Below are 18,928 nucleotides of genomic sequence, written 5' to 3'. Positions count from 1 at the left end.
TTGCATAATACCAGCCACTGCCTTCCGCATCTCACGGTCACCCTATGGGCTCTGGGGGGTTTTGTCGAAAGCAAAAAATAAAAGGTATTTAAACGTGTTGGACCACGCATGCATCCATCCACAGTGTTATGGGGTTTTTTTGGGGGGGTCCCCTCCCTCCCTTCCCTTTGCTTTTTACCAAAGTATATTCATCAAACTGCTGAGTTGGAAAGATTTGTAATGAGTTTTTGAGCTATACGACTGCGTGTTTTTTTTTTTTTCCTCTCCCCCGCCCTCTCCCTCTTTCTAAATCTTCATCTGACATTAAATAAAGCAAATCCCAAACAGATTAACTGTCGCACGGTTCTGCTCCATCTCCTCAGTCTGTTCCCAGGTCTGGCTTGGGGCCGGGCGGCAGGAGATGCCCGGGCGGCCCGCGGAGGTCCATGTGGCGCGCTAGGTGGGATCCCGGCGTCCTGAAGGCAGAGGCCCTGGCCCTCCTGCCCTGTGGCCTGGGCATGGCCTTCTCCCAGTCGCACGTGATGGCCGCCCGGAGGCACCAGCACAGCCGGCTCATCATCGAGGTGGACGAGTACAGCTCCAACCCCACCCAGGCCTTCACCTTCTACAACATCAACCAGGGCCGCTTCCAGCCACCACACGTGCAGATGTGAGTAGGCGCCTCTGACGGGACCGCTGGGTGGGAGGCGTGGGCGGTGAGGGCACCGGGGGCGGGGGGGGCTCCTGGACTTGCGGTGCCTCCTGGCTTCTGGGCCCAACCATTTCATGCTCGTTGACTGCAACGGTTCTGGGATCCTTGGATCAGCGAGGCTCTGAGTTGGGAGGGATGTGGGAGAAGTTGCAGTGTGCTGGCCTGTGGGCTGATTCTGGCCTGGAGTCTTGTTTCCTTTGGCCAGGAGGATGTTTTACAAATATTGAAAACAAGGTGACTGCACATGAAAATCCAGACTTCTGGCTTTGCTGCACAAAATCCAAAGTCCTGGCAACCCCAGGCCCATATGTCCTCGTGGCAATGTCTGGGGGGGCTGAGTTCCAGCTGCCCCTTCTTGGTATTTGGTATTGGGTTACTCACCCCCTGGTCTAATTCACCTTCCTCATTGTACGGATGGGGAAACCGAGGCCCAGAGAGGGGACAGGACTTGCTGCAGACCCCGTGGCAGGGTAGGACCCTGGTCTTCACCTGGCTGTCCTCTCTTCCCTCTGCCCCTCCCTTTAGCCCAGACCTCCTTTGCCTCTGTTCAAAAAGCAGAGATGCTTTCCAAAAGGACTGGGGGATTCTGCTGCCTGCTCTTTGGGGCTGATGGAAAATACCAGAGGTGCCCCCGCAGTGGGGCCACAGTGAGAGCACAGCCTTGGGACCTCTGTGCATGGGTAGAACCTTTCCGCACCCTGGATTTTTTCCTGTGATCGGGAGAGGCGCAGGTGGCACAGGTTGGAGGTGGATAAATGCCTGGCCCTGCCCTGGGCAGCAACCTGTGTTGCTAGGACATCCACCTCCTCCTTTGTCCCCGCTGCCCCTCCCATCAGCCCTGTTCCTCCAGGCTTACCTGGTGAGGAAGCAGAGGCCCAGACAGGTGACCCATGTGAGCCCGCACAGCTGCTAGGCGCCAGAGCTGACACCTGCCTCCAGTGCAAGGCGTTCTCCACGCTTAGCATCCTTTTGCTCTGACGTCTGTGGACATAAGTAGGTACGTGCCTCCATCTGAGAGTTTAGGCGTTTGCTCCACTGTTGAAACGTCTCTCAGCCTCTTTGGGGTGCCTCTGTGCTGGGTCTGGGTCTCTGACAAGTCCCTGATGAGGGGAGAGCCCCATGAGTCCCCAGTGACAGCACAGGGACGTCAGCGCTGTGATGGGGATGCCTCAGGACGTGGGGCCCAGAGGAGGTCCCCCTCACCAGCAGCCTTGGTCAGATGCCTCTGTGAGGACACAGGCCCAGCTTCCTCTAGGGCCGTGAGCACCATCTCTAGGGAGAAGTGGTCACATGAGGTATTAGCCGCTTTCCCTTTGGGGAGATGGGAGGATCCGGCACGTGGCCTCCGTAGAGAAGGAGCCCATGGGGCTTCCACACCTGGGCCTGGAGGTGGGGTGGGGAGGCTGCTGCCTCTTGCCACTGTGTGGTTCCTTCAGGACCAGTTCTCTGTTGTAAAGGGTGGATGCAGAGGGATGATACATGGGAGAAGGGGTTCTGGAAGGCAGGCGGGCACCAGGCTTGGGGGTGGGCTTCAGTGCTGGGAACACCCTCTTCCCTGCAGCGTCTGCTCTGGAAAATGCTCATTTCTGTGGGGGCTGCAGGGCTGGTGGTGTCAGTGGCTGCTTACTTTATTATTTGGTAGATTTCTCTTTGGGAAACTGCCTGCAATTTCCATTTTGGAGCCAGATGGGTGGGTTTGCACAGGATGGGAGGTCCTGAGTCTCAGGCACGCTGTTGCTTGGTCTCAGGGACCTTGAGGCCTGGCGGGGCTGCTACAGGGGTGGAGGCCTTCCCAAGGCTGGATTTTCTCTTCTGTTGATGGGGTTGATCCCCCTGGGCTGGAAGTGACAGTTCCTGAGGTCCCCAGATGCCACGGGGAAGGGGTGAGAGCACTGGGCCCTCAGGCAGAGCAGGTAGGGTGTGTGTCTGTGGCCTTTTGTGTGTGTGTCCAGCACTGCAGAGAAAGCCAAGCAGAAGCAGGCAGTGCTGTCCTGTGTGTAGCGCACCCCCTCCTGGGCTGGAGGACACCCAGGCAGCCCCCAGCTGCAGAACAGAGCTGAGGCAACAGAAGTCGGACAGAGGGGGGCCAAGGACTGAGGAGGGACCCTCTGGAGAAGATGACTTTTAGGTGGAGACCCAGGGGAGGAGGAGTGGGGGCAGCAAGCTGGGAAGGGCCAGGACGAGGAAGCGGGCCAGGCAGAAGTTGCCGCGGGGTCTGAGCCGGGAGGTGGCTGGGAGGTGCAGGAACGCCCAGCTTGGGTGGAGGGTGCCTCGGGCAGGAGCCACGCGGGCCCCTGTGGGCCAGGCTGTGTCCCGAGGAAGGGCGGTGAGAGAGGGGTGATTCTCCCCATTTAACAGCTGAGGGGTATTCGTTCATTGATCCATCCACTTGGGGGGCGGGGGCGGGTTTGCGAGCAGCTGCCTAGCACGCCGGTTGGTTAGGAGAATGGGCTCCGCGCTGGCCTGCCTGGCTTTGAACCCTGGCTCTGCCACTGGCTTGTGGGGTGTCTCTTGGTCCTCAGCTCCCCCGTCTACAGAATGCTGCTCATCGTGACACTGGGGATGGAGGAGGTGAATCCTCACCGAGGGAGAGGCCAGGCCACAAAGGTCCAGCATGGGTCGTGCACGCCGGCCGGGCTGGGAGCTCGGGACGCAGCCGTGCCCCGTGACAGAGCCCTGCCCGCGCAGAGCTGACCCTCCAGCGGGAGATGTCATAAAAGTCATAAAGTGTGCGCTAGCATAGGGTCCCGGTAGCGACGCGTGCTGTGAAGAAAAAGCTTCACAGCTTTTGTGGTCACTCAGCTGGCGTGGGCAGAGTCCGTCCCCAGCAGCCTGCCCCGCTCCATCCCTCCTGGCCTGCTCTGTGCTGCCCACTCCTGAGGCCAGGAGTCCAGGCCTCGTCGGCAGTGGGGCTCAGGGGTGGCCGAGGGTTGGGGCCGGGCCCCGGGAAGAGCACGCAGCGGGCCCCGGTCCCGGCCTCCTCATCCAGCGCTCTCTCACTGCCCGCGCGGCTCACCCCGGGTTTGAAACGCAACTGTGCACACAGCTGGGTGAAGCCGGGGCCGCGTGGGGGCTCGGTGGGGTGCTGTACCTCCCACCCCGCTTCTTTCGACTCACACCCTGCGCGGGGAAAGGGGGGAAGCGTGGAAGCGTGCGGGTTTCCATGGCGCGTCTCCGCTGAGGGAGACGCGGGAGGACGGATGCTACTTCCCGACACGTGATTTATCGCCACCCTGGGCTTTGTCTCCGGGGTGAGGGAGCGAGGGGCCTCGTTGAATAAATCCACAATTTATATTTAATAACAGCTGTGACAGTCCAAACGTGGCCTCCGATTGAGTCCTTTGATATATGCAGTTGCCCCCAGAGACCCTGGTGGCGATGAGGCGGCCCTTGCCTGAGGCATGAATGTCTGGATCTGGGCCTCTGGGTTTGGGGCCCTGAGACCGAAGCCCCCTTACCCTGGGGGCTGAGAAGCCCTGCGGTGGCCTGGGGAGAGCCCCTCCAGGCGTCGGCCCCTCTGTCCTGGGCGGGCCGGTGGCTGGGTGGCCGGGTGCTCAGCGAGAAGGAAGAGCGGTGCTTGAGGGACAGGGTTACCCTGGGGGTCCGCCTTATGGGGGGGGGGCACTGGCAGCAGGCATAGCGACTCCTCTCTGGCCTTTAAAAGGAGTCCCCCTGGTGGAGTCCAGAGTAACCCATCTAAAGACCCTCAAGCACGTCTGGCTGTGCAGCGTCCTTGGAGGCTGTAGCAGGGCGGGAGCACTGCTCTGTGCCAGGCCGGAAGTGGCCCCTGGTCCCCGGCCCTCCCCACTGGGCCGGGTTGGAATGCTGACCCCTCTCTAGGTGAGACCCAGGCTTCAGAAGGGACCTGGTGGCCCCGAGCCCATCCACGCGCTGAGAGGTCTCCAGGAGACAGCGAGGGTTGGCCTTGAGCCCGGGAGGGGCCGAGGGGTCACGGCAGGAGGGAGGCCCCGACCTGGGCTCTGTTCTCAGGCCCCATCCTACACCCCCTCCCCAAGGGCTGCGGGTGCAGTTCTGGTTCCTGGGACGTTTGCTTACTCCCTCTGCCTGCAGCCTTTGCACATGCTGTTCCCTCTGCCTCCCCTCCTCTTTGTGCTGCTAACACAGGCTCATCCTTCACATCCCTCGCCAGATCTCCCTTGGCACCCCGCCCCTGCCTTGCCCCACATCTAGGCACTCAGAGCCTCCCCATCAGGGCACGGGCTTCAGCCTGTGGTTATACATTCATTTGTGGGACAGTTTTCCAAGCATCTGTCCCCTCCACCAGCACAGGCTGACCCTCAAGCCTAGCACAGTGGACGAGAGGAGGGAAGGAAGAGGGAGTTAGGATGAGGCAGGGCGCACGCCCCAGGAAGAGTGGGGGGATCAGGGAGGGCTTGCTGGGGGCGGTGGCATAACCCCTGAGCTTGGAGGATAAGCAAAAGCAAAGCCAGGACGTGGGGAGGAAGGGCAGGTGCAGGGACTCAGGGTGGAGGTCACCTCGGAGCCAGTGCCTCATGGAAGGAGCCTCGGGCAGTCATGCGGCCCCGTGCCAACCAGTCCCTGCCCTCCTCTGGGCCTCCGTTTTCCCACCTGTAGGATGAGAGGAGGGGACCAGAGGTCTCTCCCATTCTAGAACGTCCCGGCTGATGTCCAGTCATATGGCTGGACGTGGCTTTGGAACTTCACTGAAGGGACGAGTCTTCTGCCTTTAGTGCCCCCTATACCCCCAGAAATAGAAGTAACGGGGGGATGGCCTCTGCCTCCAATGCCCACATGAGTTTTTGGTACCAGGAGCTGGACTTACAGGGAGCCAGTGGCTTAGGGGAGAGAGAGACTGAGAGGGGGGCCAGGGCACGGAAAACGGGCTGCAGGGGGCATTTATTGTGGTTTCCAGTTCTCACAACATCACCGAAAGAGTGGGTGGTCCCCACCTTACAGAGCTGGACCGGAGGCTGGGAGGGTCCGGAGCACAGCGAGGAGGTCGCCGAGCCCGGTGCCAGCCTGAGTCTGGGCGCCGGAGGCTGAGTTCTCTGTTCTACACCATCCCTGCCGCCAGGGATTCCAGTGGGAAGATCCGTGTGAGGCTGGGGAGAGATGGTGACAGGTTTTAGGGCTCAGAGAGAGAGGGAGAGAGAAAGAGCCACAGCCTTGCTTGGGGCCACCTCAGTAGGCAGACGCTTTGGGTAAGTCAGGTTTGCCGCACCCCCCCCAAACCAGAAACATTCGTTTCCAGTACCTTCTCTCTGGTCCCTGAAGAATGTCGCTGGGAAATAACCATTTTGCTTTGTTTCTTCTAGTTGCAAGAAGAGGTGAGGTTAAATGCCCCAATTCCTGTTCTGAAGACCTGGGTTCAAATTCTACTCTTTAACTTACTAGCTGGGGCCCTGGATGTGGGACTAACCTTTCCAGGCCTCAGTTCCTTACGCCACAGGGCTGCTGGAGTTCAGGAGTGAGCCAGGGTTTTGCCATTGCAAGTGTCAGAAACAAAAGAGAGTTTACTGGCTCACATAATTAGCTAGGAAATCCAGGTTTGGACCAACTTCAGGCACAGCTGGATATAGGGTTCCAAGGATGCTGTTGAGCCCTTCCACCCTCTGTATGCTCTGTCTCTTTCTCTTTCTCCATATCTTCATTCTTCCTGCTCTATTCCTCACTTCTAAACACAGGCAGGGTTTCTGGGAGCTGCATGAGGTGGTCTCTGTGGGTGTCCTGGCCTGTGCCTAGCTGGTGTTTGGTACTTAGGAGGCACTCAAGAAGCATTTGTCCACAGATGGACTGAATGAAGTGACGTAAAGCCTGGAAATGGTCCAGCTTGGTGTGAGTTCTGGAACAAAAACCAGCTTCAAATTCCAGCTCTATCAGCTTCCATAGCCGAGATCCTGGGCAAATCAGCCCTTTTCGACCCTCAGTTTCCTCATCTATAAAATGGGCACATCCCTAGTGCCCTGCTCAGATGGTCATCGTGAGGGTGAAGAGAGCGGGATGCAGGCAGAGCGCTTAGCACGTCATGAGCTCGCGACCCATGGGAATCATCAGTACCATTACTGTTGTTATTATTTCAAGGTTGAGCATTTGTTACAATCCAAATAGCCGGAGGCTGGTGCAGGGAAATAAGAGTCTATTTTTTTTCTCTGGGGATTATTAGGTTTGCATCCTCACTGAGCTCAGAAGCCTCGGGGCGGAGGGAAATAAGAGCAGAGTTAATTAAAGAGCTTGGGCTCCAGCAGAAGGCCCAACTCGACTAGTACCCGCGGAATTCGCGTGCTCTTGGCTGGCTGACGGCGGGAGCTGCGGCCTGCTCAGGGGTCCTGCATGAAGGGCTCACAGGGGGTAGCATCTCACTCCCTGTACCTCCCTTCTTTGTCTCGTTGGCTTGGCCTCTGCTACCTTGTGGTGTCCTCACAGCCTCAGTTTATGTGAGGGGGAACGAATGAATGAATTTGCTGGGCTTTCTCGTGTTCCTGTGCCAGGCCAACAGCCCAGTAGTGATTGGCTGCCGTGGTGCAGTCAGCTGTGTTAGGGGCGGACAGGTGGATTCCCAGGCCAGTTACCTGCAAGACTGTCACATGGGGTTGGGGGCAGGGACCCAGGGCACAGAGGAGTGGCAGGAATTACTGGGAGGGAGATTTGAGCTTCCAGCCCAGCCCAGGCATCACCTTCTCCTGGAAGGTTCAGGGGGCCCCAGGCCAGGTTAGGGCCTCTCTGGCCCCCAGCCCCTCTGCTGCCCCGTCAAATCTTGCGACTGTTTTCACTACCTGGCTGAGTCTGTTTCCACCGTCGGTCTGGAGTCAGACCTGGTTCATTCAGTTCCCCAGCTTTGAGCTCAGGGCTGGTACCCAGTAGGCGTTCCGGATGTGTTGTATTGAATGAATGAGGGATTGAATGAATGCGGGATTGAATGAATGCGGAAATGAATGACTGCGAGGGAAGGGCAAGGGCTTCAGAACCTCCTGTTGTCATCATCAGACTCAGGGATTTTTCCTCTTCTTCCTGGTCGGGCCTGACTCCGACCTGCTGGGATTCTAATTTGACTTAACCACCCCCAGAAAGGGGCCCCGTGAGCCCCTCCTGCGGCGGCCCGGTGATGCGGAGGGGCGGGCGGGGCGCTGCGGCTGTGGCGGTGTGGGTGGAGGAGCTAGTGCTCCCTGCACATTAGCATGCTGAACCCACGTCTCTCGTAAGGTGTTAATTAAATTTCTTCGAAGTATATTGTCTGAAAAAAAGGATAATTAGAAAGATGTCTTTAAAAGTATTTATGTAACTGATATGGTACCGCTTTTGGTTTGCCGCATAATTAGATTTAAACACAACTCCTCAGCGGCATACTCATTTGGAGAGAGCAGCTCGTTGAAATGTCATTGCGTTGTTTTTCAGAGTTTTGAGCCTGGCAGAACCAGTCAGCTGGGGAGGCAGAGTGTGGTTCTCTGGGAGAGCACTGAATGGGGAGCAGGGAGATGGGTTCATTTCCCACGGTTCTCATTTATTCCCGGGGACACCCGGGGCCGCCTGCTCAGTGTCCTCGTCTGTGAGACGAGAGGGCTACCTACCAAGGGGTCCGGGGACCAAGCACTTACAGTTGTGCAGCTCTAACATTTTCTGAATATTGTTGCCTAGGGGGTAGCTCCATTTTACAGACGAGCAAACCAAGGCCAAGCATTTTCTCAAGGTTGCGCATTAGTGACGAGTGGCAGATCTGGGGTTTGAAGGCTGGTCTTCTGATTCCAGAACTGTTTTCCTACAGGACCTTGGACAGCCCTAGTTCCAAACACAGTCAGACCATCTCATCGTTTTGGAAAATTGCTGCTTGCCTTTAAAGTTTTGTTTCACAAGTTCCCACGAAACTCCCCCCTTCACACGTGGCTCTCCCTGGATGCTATCTGTGCTCTCTGCACAGCACTGGAGAGTCAGTTCTTCCAACTGGACAGTGGACTTCAGCCCGTGCATCCTCAATGGGGGGTGAAAACTGGTTTTGGGGGGTGAAAAAAATCTTACTCTGATTATGAAACCCAGATACACATACAGTAAATGAACAGATGTACAGCATATCTGTAGTGTTAGAATTTTATGAGAGGGGTGAGTAGAAAAGCCATCTAAAAAGGCCCCGTAGGGGCTGATAATGAAAAACAAGAAGGTTGAGAGGCACTGCTTGTCAAACAGAAGGTTATATTGTAGTCATCATACAGGTGCATGTAGGTGCAGGTGCCAAGCTGTACCTGCCAGCTCTTCCCACTCACTACCCCCTTTACGCCTCGCAACAACCCTCGGGGCTTTTCATGTTACAGAGGGGAAACAGGCTGGGGACAAGCCTTTTGCTGGACTAGTGAGCGGGAGGGTCAGGATTCAGACGCAGGACCGATGGATGTGATCTGGACCACGTGTGATCTGATCTGGATGTGATCTGAGTTGTTGGGGCGTGAGCTGCAGGCTCCCAGAGCCGTGGCCCCGTGACCCCACGATCTTCTCTCCCCTCAGGGTGGACCCGGTGCCTCATGACGCCCCCAAGCCGCCCGGCTACACCCGCTTTGTCTGCGTGTCTGACACCCACTCGAGAACGGACCCCATCCAGATGCCCTACGGTGACGTGCTTATCCACGCTGGGGACTTCACGGAGCTGGGGCTTCCGAGCGAGGTGAAGAAATTCAACGAGTGGCTGGGTAGGTGCCAGGAGGGGTGGCGCCTGTGAGCAGTCAGACTCGGGGTGGCCCCCTGCCCGCCGCCCTTCCTCCCTGCTTTCCCGGCCCCTCCCAGGCCTCTGTCACCTGTCCACCTCCCCTGGGAAGCTCCCTGACCTCCCAGTGCAGACCACACCCCTCTCACGCTCCCGTCACACCTGGGAGGTCTCCTACCCCAGCACTTGCTGCTGCCGTGACTTTCCACTTGTTTGTGGGATTTTTCTGGCCTGGGAGACTCCCTCCCAAAGGGATTTTGCGCAGGTTTGTTTTTGCCCGTTTGCGTGTCCAGCCCCCAGTGCCTGGTGTACAGGTAGGTGCCCAGTAAGTAACTGATGAAGGAATGAATGAATGAATGGCTCTCTGGGAACAGTGATGTCAGGACAGGCACTCAGCTGGTAGGGACCAGCTCAGCCACTCACCGCCATCGATGGCTTCCGCAGTGAGGGGACCCTCCAGGCCTCCGTGGCCCCCAGCGGGAGCCCAGGGGGCCGGGTGTGGGCTCCTCCACGGGCAGCTGTTGGTACAGGCAGCTATACAGGAGCGCCATCCCATGCCATGGGAGAGGATGGGCCATGATTTGCAAGCCTGCCCCCAGGGTTTTGTCTTTGGCTTTGCTTTCTTCCAAAATAAGAAAGACATAAATCTGGGTGCCCCTTGGGAAAAGCTGCTTGCTTGGAATCCACAGAAACCTCACAGTGAATCTCTCTGCCGTGGCCCGAGGGGACTGATGGACGGCCCCTGGGCGGCCCGGTGTACAGGCCTGCTGTCTCAGAGGCGTGGGTACAGGGCAGGCCCACCTTCCCGTGCAGCCCCTTGTGGCCGCCAGACGGTCCCCCGCCTCCCCAGGGGCGTCCCGCTGTGCAGTTGGCTGGGAGCTGTGTGAGCACAGGGCCAGGAGCGAGGCGGGTGTCTGCAGCGAGAGAGGCCCGGCTTCGCCAGTCGAGACAAATATTTACAAGCAAGGCCTTCCCCTTCGCTTGGCAGGCTTGGAGCTTTAAATATTGATTATTCAGATGGGAAATTCTAATCAAGGGCCCTGTTTGGGCTGAGCCGTGAGCAGGCTGGCCTGAGAGGGGGCTCCCACAGGCGAGTCTGTCCTGGGCTTCTCCCTGTGCCCCGTGCTGCCTCCAGGTCCGGGCTGCTTCCTAGGAGGGGACCCTTGCTGAAGCTGGTTTCTCATCCCCCTGCTGTGGGTCTCAAAAGATGTGCAGCTGAGCCACGTCTGTGTCCCAGGCAGAGAACAGGAGTCGCTGGTGGCCGGGCACCTGCCGTGTGCCAGACTCCTTAATGCTGCTTCCTGGTTGAATTTGAAGAACAGCCGTTTGGGGGGGTGCCGTTTGGGTCTCTATCTGGCAGAAGACGATGTCGGCCCCCCTACACTGAGGTTCCTGAAGGGGGTACTATTTCCGACGTATCCCGGGCCCAGACGTGCTCCTCTCCGTGCTGAGTGAGTAAATGAACCCAGCAGTTGCATGTACCGTGGGGGTGGTGGACAAGGGCCTTGGGATCTCAGCGCAGGGGCTGATGGTGGCCTCCTCCCGGGCAGAGGCGGTTTCTGGGACAAGCTGCCGTTGGGCTGGGCCTGGCGAGGAGCCGGGAGACTGTGCTGGGAACCAGGTGGCTGCAGGCTGAGGCCAGAGCCTGCGGGGGGACACTGGAGTGGCAGCGTGACGTGTCATGACTGGAGGGAGGGGGTTTGGAGGACATGAGGGCGATGAGCCTGGAAGGGGGGATGCATCCCTGAGATCCTGAAGATGAGAGGAAACCAGGGGCCTGGGAGGGCTGGCATGGTGAGATGGCCATCTTAGGAGAATCTCTCTATCTGCCTCGTAACAGAAGTCAGAACTACATGCCGGGGGCATTTAGGAGGCTTTCTCCATGACATGCCCTTGGTGTTTGATTGATTGATTAGCCTGGATCATTGCGGGTGGGAGAACTTACAGAGGGGTCTTCCTTTTACAAAAGGGGCCTCTCCCCTTGGCAGCCTTGAAGTGTTTGCAGATGTCAGTGTTTGTCACTCACGTGGGCTGGGCGGGGCTTCAGACGGAAGAGTGACTGAGCGGGGAGGAATTTGCACGTGAGTCGGAGCGTCAACAGGAGCGGGTGTGTGGCGGTTCATCTGCAGCTGGCTTTTTGGGAGCTTGCCCACTGCGCAAAGTGACTCACCTCTGTGGGCTGGCGGTTCACGTGCCCAGGGATATGGTGATCGTGGTGGAGAGATGGGCTCAGGTGTGCTTTTATAAAGAGCTCGTGTTTACTGAGCGCTCATATGTGCTGGGTGCCCTTTATGTATATTATTAAGTCATTCGATTCTCTTGATGAGGGAGTGAGGCAGGAGCTATTGTCATCCCCCTGTGACAGAGGAGAAACCGAGGCCCGGAGAAGTGAAGTGACTGGCCCAAGGTCACACAGCTAGTAGGTGGCAGAGCTGGGATTTAAACCCAGGCAGTTGGACTCCTGAGCCAAGCTCCTGTCATCTCCTCTGTATCACCTCTCCTGATTTGTGGTGAAACCTCTCTGATTCGAAGCAAAGGTGTGGACTGTGCCTTTGGGGGCCAGACGTCTGGGGTCAGCTTCCTCCCAGGTGATGGCAGCAGTAATGTGACCTCTCTGAGCCTCCCCGGCCTCGCTTTCAATGGCTCCCCTTGCCCTGCCTGCCTCTTTGGAGGTAGGTTGTTTCGAGGCTCCTTTGGGATGGAGGAAATATTCAAGTGTTTAAACTGTAAAGGGCTGTGTAGGTGTTATTACTTCCCCCAGGAGCTGGCATTTGCCAGGTCAGGGCTCCTCCTGGGGTCGAGGTAGGGGTCGTGGGTTGGTCCCATGGCAGGGATTTGACCTGAGCCTTCACATTGAGTTGTAGGGAGAAGTGGTTGATGATTTGTGTATAAAAGTGTGTGGAGTTTCCTAGAAATGTTGACCTATGATCTCAGCTCTGTGGGCAGTTCTTACACACACACACACACACACACACACACAGAGAGAGACACGCACACACTCAGGAAAGCCTGCAGGAGATATTCATTCGTGCATGCAGTACACCTCACTGAGAGCACTGCACACGCATGCCCCAGGCAGTGGGTGACGGTGGGGAGTGAGGACAGGGCGCTGTGTCTGGTGATGGGGAGACAGTGGATGGGTGGATACACCAGGAGCAGTAAGCAGTTCTCCTGATGAGGTCTGCAGAGTGCTGGCCCAGGGGCGTGACGGTGACTGAGAGCTCCTTGAGGCACCACAGAAGGCCTCCCTGGGGAGGTGGCCTTGGGTGAGGCTGGCAGTGAGAGGGAGGTGATGTAGGAGTGACATTCCAGGTGGGGGTGCAGCGGCTGCAGAGGCCCTGAGGGCGGGCAGGTGTGCGGCAGGAAGGGTTTGGCACCGGTTGGTACACATACACCCTGTGGGCCAGAGGCAGGAGTTTGGGATTGATTTTAACTGCAATGGGATCTTTGGAAGGTTTATGCAGGGGAGTGACCTGTAGAAAGGACTGGATTGCAGAGTTAGAGTGGAGGCTTCACGGCCAGTGAGGGCAAAGGCTCTGTAATGTTCCAGCAGTGATGTCTGGGTGGTGGGATGGTAGGGGATTTTTATTTGCTTCTTTATGGTTCTCTGTTTCTTTTTTCCCTCTGATTTTCTGTAGGGAGCATGTATCATTCTTGTAGCTTTGAAAAGGCAACACTAAAACCTCATTGTTTTTAAGGCAATGTTGGCCTCTGGTGTCTGGTGGACCGTGTGTCCCTGGATGAGGGTGGGTCAGCGCTGGGCCCAGGTCAGCCCCAGTGTCATCCAGCCATTCAGAAGGTCACCTGGAGCCCCTTCCCTAGACCAGCGGGGCCCTGCCCATCTTTCAGGCCCATTGGCCCAGCCCTTCTTCCTCCCAAGTGAGAAAGTTACGGATTTGAAATTCATAACCAGCTTCTTCCCTGTTCATTGATCTCATGGAAAGCATTTGAAATCACATTCCAGGGGCCACCTGCAGACAGACAAGAAGAGATTTAAAAAATTAATCAAGGTCCTCTTTGTAAGAGAAGAGAGGCACCTACCTGGGGAGACGTGTGGCTGAACTCACGCGACCCTGATACGCTGTCGGGCGCGTTACTCTCAGCTTGGCTGTGCGTGGCGTCCACGTCTTGCCCACGTGCAGGCTTCCCTCTGGGTCTGTGTTGCTTGTGGGGTGCTGGGCTGGGGGTGACAGGGCCGCCCTGAGCAGACCCTTTTTCCCGTTGCCCATATATCCCCAGTACATTCATGAAATAGAAATGCCAGCCTGATTTGGATATGTCCCAGTAAGCAGCTAAAAAATTGCTAAGGACGGGCTTTCTGGCTATAAAGAGTGAAAAGAAGAGCAAAATTGGCTGAAAATGGAAAAGAATGTGCTGGAAGCTTCTTGCTTCTCCACAGTAACAGCGAGATGATGGACAGGCAGCATGGAGCCCACAGACTGGTCGGCCCAGTAAGTCGTGTCTGTGCAGGGAGGTGGGACAGCATGAAGGTTAAGAGCTCCTTTCTTAAAGTCAGGCAGACCTGTCATCATTCCTACTTCATCCTCTTATTTGCTGTGTGACCTTAGCTTAGTCACTCAACCTCTCTGTGCTTCATCTGTAAAATGGGAAGAATTATGTACCTACCCCATGGCGTTGGGGAGGATTGAAGAACTGTGTTCCCATACACTGCTTAGCACAAGGAGAAGCCCTCCGGAAGTGGCACCTGTTATCGTAAACAGCCTGCCTCTCCCTGATCTGAGTCCCCCACAAACACACAGGCCAATCAGCCAGCCTCAAGGTCTGGCTGGGCCATTTTGTTCAGGCCACACTGGCCGACTCCACTTCCCCACCCTGGGCCCTGGCGCACGCTCGTCCCTCAGCTGGGAAGGCTCTTTCTCATCCACCCGGCAGAGTCCTACCCACCCCTCGAATGTCGCTCTTGTGAAGCTTCCCCTGCCCCACCGGGCGGCATTGGTCCCTCCTCTCTGAGCACCCGCCGCCTTGGTGGTGGCCCTCATCTCATGGAGGGAGTTGCCTATGTCCTCATACCTCCCGTCTGCCCCTGGAGGGTGGGGTGAGCCTCCTCCCTAACACCCGCCCGTGCTCAGCCCGGGGAAGCCCTGCACAGAGACACGGACTCAGGGTGGATGCACTGTGAGCTGGTCCCCGCGTCTCCGGCAGGGCTGGCTGCTGTTGGGTGGGACAGCAGTAAGTGGGGCTTCCAGGAGGGCAGGGCCATGACACAGAAGCGTGTGGCCCATGGCTGTCACAGCACGGGACTCGGGGAGGGTCTGTGAAGGGGCCGAGGCTGAGTGGGGGTCCCCAGGATGAGGCTAGGAGCTGAGGTGAGCAGGTGATCGGGACCTGGCCGAGGGGGTGTATGGCAGGCGTGTGGCTCCCCCGCTGGCAGCCGGGGTGCTGAGGACAGGAGCAGAGGCTGCGTGCCCAGGGGCACCCACCTCCCAGGATGCCGGCTGCCTGACCCTGAGGCCTCGACACTGCCTGCATCTTCCCCAAGGCAAGAACGCCGGGCCAAATTGTGCCTCTGGCTCTGCGTGACAGCCGTGCCCTCGAGACCTGTCAGTTCAGGAACTGGAATTCGCAAGATGCTGGAAAGCTCTCCTTCTGTGGCTGGCAGGCACCAAGCTGTCCCCCCACCCCCTCCCCCGCCAGCCAGGAGAAGCCTGCAGCCTCTGCAGCCCTTGCTCCTACCCGTGGCCCCTGCAGCCTCGGACCCCAGCACTGGCCTTGGAATGACTGCCAGAGGCCACGGCCGGTGCTCACCCCTCCTCTCCGGCTCCCCACCTGACTGGAGGTCGCTCGGCTTCTGCACCTCCCTCTCTGGGCGCCCCCTTCTCCATCTCCTCCTTTTGTTCCTGGTTTTCCTCCTCCTCACTGAAGTGACTTCTCCCAGGACCAACCTTGGGCATCTCGATCACCTTCTTTCCAGACGATAGTCAGACCCCCCTGCTCTTGCTCCCACCCAGACCCTCAGATGCCTCCATCTCTCCCCAGACCAGATCTCTCTTTAAAATCCAGCCGGTGTATTATTCGGTTTTCTCAGAAGACACCTCCTCCTGGCTGTCCACCAGGATTTTAGGCTCATTCTGTCCCAAACTGAACTGCCAAACCTCAGTCTCATCCCCAGAGGCTATATGAGAGGCCTCGAGTGAGACCCTCCCAACCACAGCTCCGGTGCCCCCGCTCCCTTCCCTCGGAGGCCATTAGGGCCTCCTGTTGTGATTTGGCCCTGCTGTTGTCTGTCCTGCCTGTGTCCTCTTCACTCACTTCTGTCACCTGCCGAGCCGCTCTGGGCTCCCAAGTGGGCCATCCTGCCAGCCTCCCCTTCCTCCTGCAGGATCCTGTGAGCCCCTCGAGGGTCAAGACGGTGCCCGGTCCGTGCAGGTCCTCAGAGCCCAGGCTGGCCTGGCCCCAGGGGTGCTCGCGGGCGTCTGTTGCATGAAGTGTGGCGAGGTCTGTGACGCACACAGGGAGCTTCAGGCAGGGGAGGAAGACGAGGGCCTGGTAATGGAGTGTTTAGAAGTTATAATTAACTTTTTACTGGCGCCCTAGCTTAAAACGATATAGAAGACAATATAAAAGGGGTCCAAGGATTTAGTTAAATAGAACTAGGTCTTTTGCAAGTAAACCCTTAATTACAATCTGTGAGGGAGGAAGGGAGAGACAGGGAAATGGAGGAATCATTCCGAGGGGGTTTCTTGGGTTTTTGCCTCCTTTGCCACCGCCTTGAGGGCCCGAGGGCCGCAGGGGGGTCGGTGTAGAAACGGGCCCCCGCCATCCTTTTGCCTCTTTGCTGTCGGGCTCGGGAGCCCGTGGCAGGAGCTGCAGGTGGAGCTGAGGTCCCCGAGCAGGAGCAGGAGGCGCAGAACTGTTATTCTTTGTGGGAAACAGTTGTTTCAGATGCAGAGGCTTGTGACCTGCTTGCCCAGTGCCCAAGTTTGGGCCTTCCCTCCTCTCCCCTCCTCCTCCTCTGGGGCGAGGCCAGCCTTTGGGAAGGCTGCATTCTCTCTCTCTCTTTCTCTCTCTCTCGCCACTCCCCGGCAGCGTGTGCAAGTGGCTGCTTTTGTCTTATTCTTGAGACAGTTTTTTTTTTACCTCCCTCCTTCCCTCCTCCCCGCGGTGGGACACCTTCTTCCCAGAGGCTCTTACCCAAGTGCATTCACTTCCGTCTCTTTATATCCAGTACCTGCCACGGGCCGTGGAATATTCCACAGTGGGCATCCAGCGTATCAGGCCCGAGAGACAGGACCCGCGGGGCCCTGCCCGGGCCGTGCACACCCCAGGCGTGCGGCCAGACACCTTCTGGGTTCCCTTGGGCGGAGCCATCCTGCTGTCCTGCCCCACCCGGCCAGGGTGGTGGGAAAGGGATGGATTTCCTGGGACTGGCCACAGTCCCCAGGGTGTAAGAAGCTCCGGCTCGGCGGGCAGGTCTGGTCTGACGGGCCTCACGTTGACCGAGGTCAGCATTCATAGCCCCTTCAGCAGAGCTGGGGACAGAGCACTGAAGTCAGGGGTCCCTGGGGCCCTTTTGACTCCACCCTTCACCGGCCAGGTGACCTCGCTTCTCCCGCTGAGTGGTCACGTCCATGTCCGTAGAAGGTGACGTTTGGACCATGCGTTAACTAAGCCGCCTCCTGGTGCTCCTGCTGGGCTCCCCTCTGGGTCCACACCCCTGCTGGCCTCAGCGCCCCGCTTTGGGTGAGCTAAGTGTCCGTCTGTCCCGCTGGCCTGTGACCACAGGAGAACTCCGCAGGGCAGGGGTCCACACACATCCCAGTCATCCCATGTCTCCGGTGGGGGACCTCCTGTGTTCAGTGTCTTGGTGCTGGGGATTTGGTGATGACCAACGTGGCCCCTGCCCCGAGGGCCTGAGGACAAACGTAGGGTCGCGTGATAAACAAAGTAAACAGATGAGATCATTAAGGTGATCTGGATCAATGCATCAGACGGACGATCAGGGCGAGGTGATGGTGACCGGGGTGGGAGGTTTCTTGACGTAGTTGGTCTAGGATGGCCCCTCCGAGAGGGTCCTGAGCTGAGAAGGACCCAGCCCTGAATTGCCTGGTGTGCAGCCCGAGGCCTGCAGGGCTGAGCCTAGTGATGGCAGAGGCCAGGGAGGGAGGCCCGGGTCTGCAGACCAGCAGGACGAAGATGTGGATTTTATCCTGAGTGTTAAAGAGGCCGGGGGTGGGGGGGCGCGGTGCTTAGGCCACAGAGGGACATGGTGGGACTCAGCGTTTTGAAGGCCCCTTTGGCTGCTGGGTGGTGTGTGTGGCTGCAGCAGGTGGCAGAGGATGCTGGGGCTCCAGGGGAGGCAGGGGGGCTGAGAGTGGACCTGGAGGTGGCCAAGGGGACAGAGAGCAGTGCGGGAGTTCCAGTACAGCCTGGAGGTGAGATCAGCAGGAGTTGCTGTTTCTGGGAGAGGCGGGTGGGGGCGAGGGGGTTGATTAACAGGTAACCACAGCTTCCAGCAGGCTTGGCACAGGGCGGGCAAGTATTTGTTAAGCGAATGAAAAAGGAAAAGAAGAACCTTGTGATGGGGTCACTTCAATCAAAATATCCAACCAACTTCATTTTTGAATGAGCTCGTAATAATCATCACGGATGTGTACCGTGGACTGAAGGTGGATGCTGACTCCTTTGCTCATCAGTTGGGTACAGTGGCCTGATGCGGATATTTTCAGACACAGGTTGCTATTCCCGCAAAGACTCGAGATTGAATGTTAAAAATTTTTTTCACTGCGGGCCTCGTGTCATTTCTGGCTCTCTCCGCTTGGAAGCAGGTTGGTGTCGAGGGGTTTTGGTTGTGTGTCGTCACGGCAGCCACCGTGACTGATAAACGAGGGGTCGCCCAGAGAGAGGAAGACTGAGGCTCAGATGAAAAACTGGAGGAAGAGTGCAGCGGAGGTTTGGTATTCATTCGAGAAATTAACTTTCTCTATTCTTCACCAAAAAAAATTTCTCACAAAGCCAAGCTGTGTTTCAGGGACTAAAAGAGAGAAAATTAACTTCTAATAAAGATGAAAAATCTAGAATTCTAAGTGGTAGTGAAGCGATTTTGGCCAGCCATAATTACAGTATTTTCATGTTAATGTATAAACCCCTTGAAACGTGTGCTTAAGTGCTAATTATCTATTTACAACAAAATGGCTTTGGAAATGAAATGAGACCCACTGGTGGGGTGTGTGTGTGTGTGTCTGTGTGTGTGTATTTCAAACATCTTTTGTAGTCTTTTTTTTAGAGACTATTATCCTAAAAATCTCTGCCTGAAATTAAAATTAAAAAAAATGTTTAAATAAGATAGAAATGCATTTCTCTGAAGGATCTGGGCTCTCTGAAAGTTCTTCCATAGTTTTATTTTGTGTGTTTTGTTGTTTGTTTGGATTTTTTTCTTGCTTATTTGTATGCCTTCTTGTGTCAAAGGATTTGAGATGGTTTATAAAAACAGTAAGAATGGTAAAATGGTAGAGTGTTGATGATAAATTAAAAGCCAGAGTTAAGAAAAAGAAATCAGAACAACTCAGAGGGAGGGCCTAGAATATCAACACCTGGGGCTCATGTGGGCT

At 57.0% G+C, this 18,928-nt stretch overlaps 1 protein-coding gene across 1 annotated transcript in view; it reads left to right on the top strand.

Moving 5' to 3' along the window:
• Window positions 1–425: 425 nt before the first annotated feature.
• The window catches only part of MPPED1 (metallophosphoesterase domain containing 1), a 62,125-nt gene continuing 43,622 nt past the window's right edge, over window positions 426–18,928 (top strand). The window contains exons 1-2 of the mRNA XM_057743091.1: window positions 426–649; window positions 9,164–9,345. Coding sequence (XP_057599074.1) covers window positions 426–649; window positions 9,164–9,345 — 406 coding nt within the window. The remainder of the gene's footprint in view (window positions 650–9,163; window positions 9,346–18,928) is intronic.

Source organism: Hippopotamus amphibius, chromosome 7 (assembly GCF_030028045.1).
Source record: "Hippopotamus amphibius kiboko isolate mHipAmp2 chromosome 7, mHipAmp2.hap2, whole genome shotgun sequence".
Lineage (NCBI taxonomy): Eukaryota > Metazoa > Chordata > Mammalia > Artiodactyla > Hippopotamidae > Hippopotamus > Hippopotamus amphibius.
The sequence above is the reverse complement of the archived record's forward strand: the minus strand, read 5'-3'. Positions and strand labels throughout refer to the sequence as shown.